Genomic DNA, 12,379 nt, shown 5'->3' on the forward strand with positions numbered 1-12,379 from the left:
ATATTCTGGTAATTTAAAAAAGAGCATTTGTACTCCAAAGCTTTCAGACGCTTGACTCCGTTTCACTCCGAACACTCTGGTCCGTGATTTCACGATAATCTCGTTAACGTCACAATCAGGAAGTGAGTGCGGAAATGCTCTCACAGCTGTTGCTTACTGCTGCAGATAGTTTCCAGCCAGGTCTTGCGTGTCACCAAACAGCGTTTCTGTCAAGATGTTGAAGGCGGTCATTTTAATCGGAGGCCCCCAGAAAGGTAACTCTTTTCCTTGGCATGTTTTTAAAGTCATTAAAGTGTGTTTAAAGCAAGGCTAGGCTGCTAATGCTAACAGGCTGGCTGAACTTGTTTTTATCACTGACGTGTCACAACGTGTCCCACAAACAAGAGGTAAAATGTTACCCATATAGCCTTTATACCCTAATATTGTATGACCACGTCTTGTAAACTATAATCCAACCTGTGCACAGATTTTATTGGACCCCCCCCCCCCCCCCCCCCCCAAAAAAAAACTTTAGCTTGCCTTCCACTACTGAAGCAGAAATGTGATTCCCTCTCAGCAAGCGTGACAGTTATTTATAAAAGAGTATTTTAGATTACTTATTGTATTTTTTAAAAATAATTGGTAAAGATTAAATAATAAAGTTAATGGATGTGTAATGAAGAGCTTTATAGCTCGGCAAGATCGGTTATCCTTTTTTTTATTGTTGTCTTTTATTTTATACTTAGGAGAAAACTGCAGAAACCAGCTACGTACTTACATACAGTACCCTTTACTGTATCTGCTTTGTACTCTTATCTTATTAACGACTTGAGCCCTCATGATATGATTTGCTCAGATTTTTCTATTTTCAAAACAGAAGGCATGCTATGGAGGAACGGCCCAAAACAAATAATAATATAAATAAATAAAATAATACATAAGATATATATAAAAAATAAATCAAGAAAGATTGAAAGACAAAATTATAGAAGAGGACTGACATGTAAAGCACACAGAACAGAAGCTCACAGAAAGCAGCCAAGAACCAGAGTGATGATGACAGAATGGAGTGTGAGAGCATGGGGAAGGTGGAAGTGATGTAAAGAACAGACTAGCAACCCAAGCACTCAGAACTGCAGGCAGATTAGTAAATGCAGATCTTCTTGTGCATAAACTCCATGTTATATAGTGATGACACAAGTGAGACCCTGAGAGAACAGTGACATATGATAACAGTGGCTTTAAAACAGCGAGTATCTTTCCTCTGCTGAAAAAATATCCTTATATCCCACTATTTTAGATAATTACAAGCCAATTTCCAAACGCCCGTTTATTTCTAAAAGCCTTGAGAAGGTTCTTGCTTGTTAGTGTCTTCAGATTGTTAAAGGAAGAACATCTTAAAATAAATTAAATAAATTCCAGTCGGGTTACCAACAAAACCACAGCACTGAAACAGCTTTATTGGAGATTACTAATGATATTCTTATGCACTAAGAGAAGGGTGAACATTCTATTTTAGTCTTGCTTGACTTATCTGCAACCTTTGTTCATGCTACTCTTATTAATAGACTACAAAACAGGCTGGCATCACTGGTACTACTTTCAAATGGTTTTCTTAATACTTATTGAACAGATACCTCAGAATTCATATTACTCAATGTATGGCCACCTCTGAACCCCTCAGGGCTCAGTCCTTGGACAATTTCTGTTTTCTTTATATACGTTACATGTGGGCCATCTGCTTAATAGTTTAAATGGATTCTCCTATCATTTCTTATGCAGATAACACATAATTGTACTTTTCTGTCAAGCCCAACAACCTCAAGAGCCTCTCCTACCTCAGTGAATTCTTGCATCTCAAAGTCACTTGTTTGTCTTGTTTCATTAACCTCAGAACTGGTACAAAAATGACACCTGCTATTCAGTCATCTGGAACGTCTACTTCGCACCTTAGGATTTAGGAAACCTGTCCGCCACTCTGATTTTAAAACTAGAGGTGACTGTGCTTTTGAGGTTGTTGTGCCTAAACTGCCTTCCTCAGTCAATCACTTTGGCTGACTTTAAAATGAGCTGAAAACTCGTTTTTAAAGGTTACCTTTCCCTTAATCTTTTCCCCTTTATTTTCAGCTATAGTTTGCAACTAGTTGTGTGTATGTTGGAATGAATGTCTGACCGTGTGGTTGATTGCATCTTTTTGTCTTTATGTTAACTTGTATACCTATCTGCTATGTGTGACTTTAATTTGAACTGTTAAGCACATGTAATCATGTGTTTTGAAAAGTGCTCTACAAAAAAGTTATTATTATTGTTATTAAAACATTTAAACACTGTTTTTCAGGCACAAGATTCAGGCCACTGTCATTTGAAGTGCCCAAACCCTTGTTTCCAGTAGCTGGTGTTCCCATGCTTCAGCACCACATTGAAGCATGTGCCAAGGTAAGTTTCATTTTAAAGTATTGGATTGTCACTAGTTTTGAAATGTTGGCTCTTGTTTGTTTTTTCTTTTTTGTAAGAGCTTAGTAAGTCTTAAAATACTGAAGCAACTGTCGTCTCATTAGTAGTTGGTGTTGGGAATTTCTTGGCTTTTTGTGACACAGACAGAAGCCACAGTCACTCTAATGTTGATCCTTTTTGTTTTCTTTTTTTTATAGGTTCCAAACATGAAGGAGATTTTGCTCATTGGTTTTTATCAACCAAATGAAGAACTGAATAGATTTCTGTTAAATGCACAGCAGGAGTTCAAAATTTCAATCAGGTAAACAGTGGAGCTGTTGCCTTTGGCTTTGCTTTTTTACAGAAAAATGTTTACATTTCCTAGGTATATCGATAGCAGCAACATGAGCTTGTGAGAATTATGAGGATGTGCTCGTTCAGTGTCAAGATATATAAATACATTTTGTATACGACACAAACCAGAACACCATATTGATTCTGTTTGTCTTTTAAAGTTATTCTTTTTTGTGGCAAATGTAATGCTTTACTTGCCACTGTGCACGCCCGTTGCTGAATACCTGTAGATATTTCACTCTTCTTAACTCTTCACCACAGGTACTTGCAGGAGTATGCAGCCCTGGGCACTGGAGGGGGCATCTATCACTTCAGAGATCAGATTGTCTCTGGCAGTCCAGAGGCTTTCTTTGTACTGAATGCTGATGTTTGTTCAGCATTTCCTCTTACAGAGATGCTCAGATTTCAGAAAGAACACGGAGAACCGAACAGCTTTGTTATCCTTGGGACAACGGTAAAACGATATAATTAACTAATTAATTAACGATATAGTTTCTGGAACGTGAACTGTAGTGAAAGTAAAACTAGATTTACTTGGTTGGTTTTTCTTTGACTTTTTGACTACAATTAAAATGGTTATATTAGATCTTTTCTCTTTATAGAATTTGAGATTATGCTAAATTATATTGACATTTTCTCTAATCAGGCAAACAGAAAGCAATCCATGAATTATGGCTGTATTGTGGAAAACGAAGAAACGAATGAGGTATTTAACCATTTGGTCTTCCTAGACAGTTACTCTGTACTGCTGAAACTTAAAATTATGATTGATCTTTCTTTTTTGATATGTAGGTCTTGCATTATGTGGAAAAGCCAAGCACATTTGTGAGTGACATCATCAACTGCGGTATATACCTGTTTAACCCTGACATCTTCCAACATATCGGTGCAGTCTTCCAGAAGAACCAGCAGGACATGTTACTGTGAGTTGTAACTCTCCCACTTGTTGGTATGTGCGTGGGAATGTGTGTGAATACCATTTACTCCATTTCTTTGTTTCTCTTCATTTGTCTTTTTTCCTTCCTTCCTCCCTGCCATGTTTTCTGTCTCTTCATACAATCATCAGATACCCCTATGATGGGTAAGTGGGTACAATTAGGTTGCATGGTGTGGTTTTAGAGCACTTAGTGGATGGTGTGAGCCACATGCATAAATCCATGTAATGCTAAGAGCGTATAGAATTCCTTGTGAATGCTACTTGTATCACTTTTTTGTGCACAGTGACATGGAAACAATATTTTTTTTTTGTCTCTTAAATTTCATGGTCTGACATTTTGAACAATGTTTACATTCAGTTCAGTTTTGTTTAGCTTAACACAAAGACTGGGGAAACTGGTAAAACAGCTCTTTGGATTTCTAGGTGAAAAAATGTCACCTAGTGGGAAACGTTTCCCCAGTAGGACTTTTCAGTCTGCACACAAGCTGAAATTTAAACTCAGTTTACCGTTGCTCTGTTAGTGTACCCAGGTTTTACTAATGACCTCCTAGCTGGACTATTTTAAGAAATAAATAAGATTATGCCTTGTGAAACAGCTCAAGATGTTGAAAATTAACTAAAAGTATCAACAGCTATGATGTTATGTCAAAGATGTCTCTGCATTGTATTTAAAAGATATCTAGTAATGTTAGAATGCCAACCGGCTTATTGTTTGCTTATCGTTGTTGCAGTCGTTGTGTCACATGACAACTGTAACATCACCACAGCGCCATCCCCGCCTTGAGTATACTTGATTATACTTTCCACTTCTCTAAGTCTGCTAGGGCATGCTCAGGTCAAAGTAGTGCAAATTTTGTCATTAGACAGTGAGCGCGATGGGTCTGTGCGGCCTTCTGTGTGTCTGCCTGTTTTTCGCGACCATGCCGAGTCATCCACGGAGATTTTACATTATAGTACGCCAACTACTCATGCGCTGCAGGCTTCAAAGAGGTATAACAGGAATGACTACTCAGCTGTCAGATCTCCTGCTGTCCATGTCGGTGTCTGCAGTGGAGTATAAACGAGGCTTTATACTGACACTGAGCGCATGCCTTGACTTGCTGCATTCTTCTGCTGAAATATGCGTGTCACCACTGAGATAAAACTTCTGCATCAGCACTGCTATAAGAGTAGAATAAATTGAAACCAGAAAAAAAAAGCAACACAAAGTTTTCTTCATAAAGTCTTATCTCTTCAGCCTTTTGCAGCACCTTAATCTGGGAATCCCTGAGCACCTGATATATACTGATATATCACTGATCGAACACTCGTGTCTTCAATCCAACTGTGCCACCCATGCCGAGTTACAAAAAGTCAAGAGGGACACAACAAACTGAAATGACACCAGAGGCTGGCTCAGGCCGGCAGTTGTGATGTCGCTTTTCAGGATGGTGACAAGGGCAGGTATAAATAGGCTTTTAGTCTGGCCTTTGTAATACCACATTTTGCCTCTAGATAGGATAGTAAATTCATCCAGCTTCCTTTCTGCCCATATTTTTCCCTACAGTCTTTGACCTCTAGTCAGTCATGTTGAAGGACTAGCAGGCAGTGAATGAACCAGTAAACACAGTAAACTGAAGCTCTTGGCAAGAGCAAGATTAACAGTAGCCAAGATTTTGCTGCTGCTGACTTCAGTATGTCCTAGAGATTAAAGAAGCTTAACTAGCTTCAGATCAGGAGGTACCATTTCCTGCTTTTATGAAACATCGCTAACCCCTCTAGTGTAGAGCACTACATAAAGCATCTGTAATGGAGGACAATGTTCATATTTAATAAGAATGGTTATTCAGTCCTCTAACTTTTTCCAGGAGTAGTTGCAAATTTATAGAGTATAGACAAAATGCAGTTCACATCCATATGCGTAGGTTTTAAAAAAATATATAGCCAGAAACATCTACACTATTGTAACCTGCTCTTCTGAGGAACTGCATTTTGAAATGGTTTGTTTATTTTTTTTAAAAGAGGCTCAACACATTTAGTTGTCTCTATAGTTTCTGCTGAAGAAGCTAGAAAAAAACTATAATAGAGACAGCTTAGAGATAGTGAAGCTTCATGTCAAACTGATACAGATGTCTCGCTTTGCTCATTGCTTCACTAGAGGACTTGCTTTTAAAAAAAAAAAAAAAATATAATAATATGCATGTGGACTGAGTGTACCCTGCTATTTCACAGAAGCTATAATCAAACATGGGATCAATTTATTTATTTTTAAAAACTATCTTTGATACTTTTTCACTTTGTTTTCACTGTACAGTAGCTGACCTAACAAATACCACACCAAGGACACTTGAAATTTATTACAACAGGTCAAACCACGCTTTGCATAATTCACCTGCTAACATCAATAGCACTTAAATCAAGCTGGGCACTGAATCAGCAAAATTGTTGAACACATCAGAGATACTTGATAGAAATAAGAAGGCTTTTACTGCAGTCTCTCGGGGACCGCTTTGCCTCTAACCACACCCCCTCCTTTTTGGTAAAACTTCGATTATGGGTGCAATCCTTTAAAATATTCTTTTCATCAATATTTAACACTCTGTTTCATCTCAGGGCTCTCACAATACACTATGCCAGAGACCCTGATTAGTATGGAACACATAGTCTCTTCTACTTAAGTTTTGGATCACAACTAGGTAATCAGCTTTGGTTTCAGCCCAGCACTGACACCATCAAAGATAACAGTGATGCATTTTAACTCGGTGTTCTCATTTGACTCTGCAGGCTGGATAGTAGGGCAATAAATTCATGTTTTCTTAAGAGACTTTAGCGGTAATGGGAACTGCTGGGTTGTTTTTTTTGTTTTTTTGTACACAACTAAATATTTGAAGAATCTTAATAGCTACTCAAGAACAGGAGGAGTGAAAGGGGAAAACGGGATGTAATTCTCATTTCTTTATTCACCTTTGGCAAGAAAAAGGAACGTGATAAACCTTCACATTTTGTATATGTGTATTGTTTATTTGATGTTTGGAGAGAAAGCTGAACCTGATCATTAACGACCAACCCTGGTTGTAAATAGGCATGCTTGGTCTACGCTGCAACATTGGCATGCAAGTCATCAGTTTTCGTCTTGGTGAGCGGACAAGGCTTGGCCACAGTTTTAGGTTATGAATTCTGGAAAACTTGTCACCTCATTTTTTTCAAAATTCAGAAAATATACAGTTTCAGCTGACACTCCAAAAATAATGTTTCGTTCAGTTTAGGGTAGTTTATGCCGATTCTGTCTTGAATTTAATTCCAGCCTCTAGCTTTGTGCACAGTATTTTTAAAAATGGGATTTGTAACTCTGTGCGACTGATGATCTATTTCTGGCAGAGAGGAGCCAACCAACGGCTGGCACCGAGCTGAGGCCATCAGGCTGGAGCAGGACATTTTCACTGCCCTGGCAGGACAGGGAAAACTCTACGTATATAAAACCCTCAGCTTCTGGAGCCAGATTAAATCTGCAGGGTGAGTGAATGTGTCATAAATGGTGCCGCATTCAAGAGGGCATAAATTTGATACTGCAACCCTGAATGTCAAAGAATATGGGAGACACTGGACTTGCATACATATAGGCTCCAAACCTTGTTGAAGTACAACTTATTTCTTTTGACACAGAGAGTAAGTTTTTATAGTTGTTTATACAGTCAATGTAGACTCACCAAGGAAATCTTTGTGCAGTGTGATTACGCTATAAGCTGTACAAAAATGTAAATTACCACCTTAAATGAAGAGACTCTTGATTTATACTTGTTTCTTTATTTTATTTCTTTGGCTTTTTTTTCCCCCCTCAGGTCTGCAATTTATGCCAGTCGATTGTACCTCAACCAGTATCACACAACTCATCCTGAAAGACTGGCGACAAATAAGGAGGGAAGCCCCAAAATAACTGGTACAGTTTATTAACTTCCTGTATCTTTTTTTCTTCCTCATAATGAAACAAACAAATCTATTTATACTTGCTTTCTTTTCCTTTCTCCAGGTAATGTCTATATTCATCCTACAGCTAATATTGATCCCACTGCTGTGGTAAGGGTTTTCCTTTGTTGTATTGCAATATGCATTAAATAGAAATGTCATGTCCTGTTAACAGCAGAGCCTCATATTAAAAATTTCATACTGTATTCAACTCTAAAAAAGAAAAGGATGTGCTTTTAGATGGTCTGATAAGTTAATTTGGGGTTACTAGTTGAAATGGTACAGATATTATCTCACACAGTAATTTTTCTCTTTGCAGTTGGGTCCCAACGTTTCCATCGGGACTGGAGTGACTATTGGCGCTGGTGTCAGAGTTCGAGAATCTATCATCCTCCATGGTGCAAATTTACAGGTGACTGCCTCTGAATATAAAGTACACTGTCAGAAAAAAATCATGCTTGATATCGATACTGATATGGACTGGGTAATGTGTTAGAAATGAAAGGATGACATGTTGGAAATGAAAGTGATCAACTTACAGAGGGTTGTATTCAAAGACACCTGAAAGTCAGAAGTGGAAAAAATGACGTGACAGTCTATTTTGCCGAAATTTCATTGCAGCAACTCAAAATGGTACTCAGTAGTTTATGTGGCCCCCACGTGCTTGTATGCATGTCTGGCAATATGGGCGCACGTTCCTGATGATGAGGCAGATGGTGTCCAGGGGGATATCCTCCCAGATCTGGACCTCAGCGTCACTGAGCTCCTGGACAGTCTGAGGTGCAATGCGGCATCGAATGGACCGAAACATGATGTCCCAGAGGTGTTCTGTTGGATTTAGGTTGGGCAACCATGGGGGCCAGTCATGTCTTGATGTGACTTCCTGGGGGAGTTGGACTACCTATGCAACCCCTGTAGGGTCCAGGTATCACCTCATGCTACCAGTAGTGACACTGACCCTACCTGAATACAAAACTACAGTGAAAAAATAGGAAGTAAGGATGTTGTTTCATTGCTGCTTCTCTTCTAGTGCACCTGTTGTTAATTTCATTAAGACGAAAGCAGCTGAAACTGATTAACAACCCTCTCTGCTACTTAACTGACCAGATCAATATTCCGGAAGTTTAACTGACTTGATACTCTGATTAAAAAGCGTTCCTTTAAAGTTGAGCAGTGTAATTTCCAATTCCCTGCTCAACTTGCTTCACTTCATCAGACATCATGTCTTGCTTGGCATTATACTAAGCCTCAAACTAATTGACATGGAAGTGAATTTATCTGAGGTGATCATCTTTACATTTTATTAGTAAACATTATCCACACTTCAGCTGTGACCTCTCTGAAATTTATCTTTGCTCATCTGTCACACTAGAAATATCGTCGCATGCACCTCACGCAAAGATGTCATTTTTAACGATTTTGAGGCTGGAATAATTGAATCCCACACCTCCAGCGATGACTGGCAGCCTTTTAAAATGAATTTATACTGCTGGTGACTTATTGGTTTTTATTGCGCATTGCCTAGAAGAACAATTTGTAATTTGAGCAATTCATACAAATCATCACTACCTGTTGTAATACTCACTGCTTTTTTTCCCCTCTTCATGTTTGAACAATATCTAATGGAGGAGTGATGCTTAAAGTGGAGTTTCAGGGCCTCCAGGGACTAATGACCTATAGCCAAGGGTTCCCCAAAAATAATTAAGTCTAAAGATGGGGACCACATAGGACAAGAAAATGAGCATATTCCGCCCTCTATTCCCTATCTACATTATCTCTGAGAGCCAATAGAATCACTGAATTGATTGTTACACACTATGTCACGTATCCTTGGAATACGTGACATCTTATCCCCCGTCTCCCCCAGAATTTGGAACACCTGTATTGAAGCAGATGTGGAGACTTGAAACACAATAATTATCTGCTGAAGGCTTCCCGGTTTTTCACTAACTTCCTTTTTCCCCCTTCCACAAGGATCACTGCTGTGTTTTGAACAGCATTGTGGGATGGGATAGTACCATTGGCAAGTGGGCAAGAGTAGAGGGAACCCCAAGTGACCCAAATCCAAATGATCCCTATGCAAAGATCGACAGCGAGACACTCTTCAGAGAAGGAAAACTCACCCCCTCAATTACAATTCTAGGTAAGCCTGCTCTGACTTGAAATTATATATCTGTTCAAGTATTGTGTTCGGTATATTGTTCTGAGAAATGAGAAGTTATTGGAAAGAAACCAATACCTAAGGCCCAGTTCCTGCATGTATTTGAATAGTTATTTAAGATATTTGTGAATCAGCTTGTAAATCACAGGTAAGGCACTTTGAATGAGGTGGTATGCAAATTAAAATTCACTAATTGTCACAGTTGTCTTTACAGTTCAGTAAACTGTGGCTAAAAAGAGCTACACATATAATGTTGGAGAGCGATGTGAGAGTCAGAACAGCAATAAACTGTCTTTGTCCTTTGCAGAGACTTAATACTGCCTTGCTTTGTCTCCTCAGGTTGTAACGTGACGATCCCCTCTGAGGTGATTATACTGAACTCAATTGTCCTCCCACATAAAGACCTCAACCGCGGCTTCAAAAACCAAATTATTCTCTAGTTAATCTTTCTCACGCTTCTGTCCACTTACTGTCACTGATGAAGGATGCTGCTGCCCAACCGCTGGCTCTGTCTCTGAGTTACTGTATATAAGATGTCAGAAATGAATATATAGAACATTCATTTCATAGTTTTGAAAGATAGATTTTTTTTTTTTTATATATTTGTCCTCGAGCGTTTATGCAACATTGAGTGTCAGCAACATTAGAGAGAGGCTAATCATGCATGTTGATTCACCTTGAAAGGTTCCGTCATGCCAGAGGTTTTATATTGTTTTTACTTATCAAATTTACCGAACTGTAAAATTACCGCAGACACTAATGTAATGTATGTAGTTGGATTTAATATGATGTAAAAAATTAAATAATAAAAAAAGAGTTTATAGATAACACATATTCTGTTTCTCAAGGGCATCCTTGACAAACGTGAACTGTTACTTCAACATGAGACGGGAAATTATTGGAAAATAAAAATCACTGGCTACCGACTGTGGTTAATTTTAAGAAGTGATTATTTTTCTGGAGCCCTGATTAAAACCTTTTAGCAGCTTCATTGTTAGTCTAAAGAATTGACTATCATCAAAATAAATCAGCAGACTTGAGATTTACATTGCAATCAAGCAATGTTGCCTTTGGAAATGTGAATTTTGTGGGAGTGGGGTGCTTCTGCCAGCAACACGAGATACTTAAATTGTGCAATCACCGAAGAAACTCTTCCAGTTTATGTATACAGCACATTAACATTTACTTATTAGGCACCCATGATCACTTCGGTACTTTTGTTTTAATTATTACAATGAGAGTGTCTGTTGAGAAAGTGTAAACTCTGATACTGGAAGTTCTTTATAATATATTTTAATCAAATCTGTTTTGCACATTTGAGCATACATTTTTTATTCATGGTGGGTTGGTGTCAGGTTTTACATGCTTTTCACTGTTAATTCAGGTGCCTTAGAGCTTCAAAAGACTGAGCCCAGTTGATGAGGATCCCACCAAGAGGATAAAAACACTATAATGAGGCCCTGTAGACTGGGATGAGGCAAATCTCCACGCTCCCCAGATGAAAGGCAGTCCTAAAATTCATTAGATCAAATAGGTTTTCCACTCCCATAACAGTAAAAATTTACAATTTATTTATGCAGAGAAGTACTCGCAGTTATAGAAGTAGTAGAACTTGTATGGCTAAACTACAGTGTTACTTACCAAACATCTAACAGCATGCTTCTCCAGCTTTTTTATTTTTTTCATTCTGCCTGTGGGGAGAAATGGTTTGTGTGTGAGCAGGGACGCCGTGTTAAAACATGTCAAAAATATACAGGACAGAGTGACAGAAACCATCAGGTGGGAAAGGCAGCAGAGGTGACATGTGACAAATCCTCCCTGCTCAGGCTAAATGAAGAGCATTTCAGTGTGGTGAGTCAGAGGGCATAGTGTGTGTACTCATCTTTTTCAGTCAACATAGATTTTTAGAAGTGGGTATTTAAACTCCTCTGCTCTTATGTGTATCTTTGTTCCCTGTATGTTATAATTATTGTCATCACCACTGTAATCTCCACTTGTTGGAAATGAACACTGATTCAAAGACTGTTTGTTCTTCTATTAATATATATAAATATATATGTATATACACACACATAATATAACATATATAAAGCAAATAATAAGCAGACAGATGATCAAATTGACTCTAATCCATGAGGTTCCTCATGTCCCTATAAGAAAGTCTCTTACAGCCCTTTTAACTAGAGCACTGGATCTTTAATGACGGCATTTTAAAGGCCCTGTGGCTCATTACAATGCCATCATTATCCGGAAAACAATAGTGTTTGCTGAGGAGCTGCTGTATATGCCGTAGTTGGTCATCCTCTTCATTTTCATGCCAGCCCATGTTACTAGCTGCTTCCACAATCTGACCAGCCACTCTCGTGCTACATGTTGTGGTTAACAGTTGGGTAGTACAGTGTGTCTTCAGTAAATGAAGCATGAGGAAAGCTTAAGTGTCTCTATTAGCCTTTAGAAAGTCTCTACTGGATGGATTCAATCTGTATTGTACTGGTGGGGTAAAATGCAGAATTTGATTCATGAATCATGACTTGTGTCTATTACAGACATGTGAGGTATTCATATAAGGTATA

General features: G+C 38.4%; 2 protein-coding genes across 3 annotated transcripts in view; both read left to right on the top strand.

Moving 5' to 3' along the window:
* The window catches only part of LOC106097784 (serine/threonine-protein kinase pim-1), a 459,832-nt gene that overhangs the window by 421,757 nt on the left and 25,696 nt on the right, over positions 1 to 12,379 (top strand). The window lies entirely within an intron of this gene.
* Positions 98 to 10,745, top strand: gmppaa (GDP-mannose pyrophosphorylase Aa). 2 transcript variants are annotated; one of them, XM_005452002.4, is made up of 13 exons: positions 98 to 254; positions 2,318 to 2,415; positions 2,631 to 2,734; positions 3,028 to 3,220; positions 3,413 to 3,472; positions 3,559 to 3,689; positions 3,833 to 3,847; positions 7,061 to 7,195; positions 7,522 to 7,619; positions 7,710 to 7,756; positions 7,965 to 8,057; positions 9,620 to 9,788; positions 10,146 to 10,745. In XM_005452002.4, exons 1-13 carry the CDS (start codon positions 215 to 217, stop codon positions 10,244 to 10,246), a joined length of 1,284 nt encoding a protein of 427 aa, XP_005452059.1. In that variant the 5' UTR covers positions 98 to 214; the 3' UTR covers positions 10,247 to 10,745. The 2 variants fall into 2 exon arrangements, with proteins under 2 accessions (XP_005452059.1, XP_003445371.1); XM_003445323.5 differs by lacking the exon at positions 3,833 to 3,847.

Source organism: Oreochromis niloticus, linkage group LG16, assembly GCF_001858045.2.
Source record: "Oreochromis niloticus isolate F11D_XX linkage group LG16, O_niloticus_UMD_NMBU, whole genome shotgun sequence".
Taxonomy (NCBI): Eukaryota; Metazoa; Chordata; class Actinopteri; order Cichliformes; family Cichlidae; genus Oreochromis; species Oreochromis niloticus.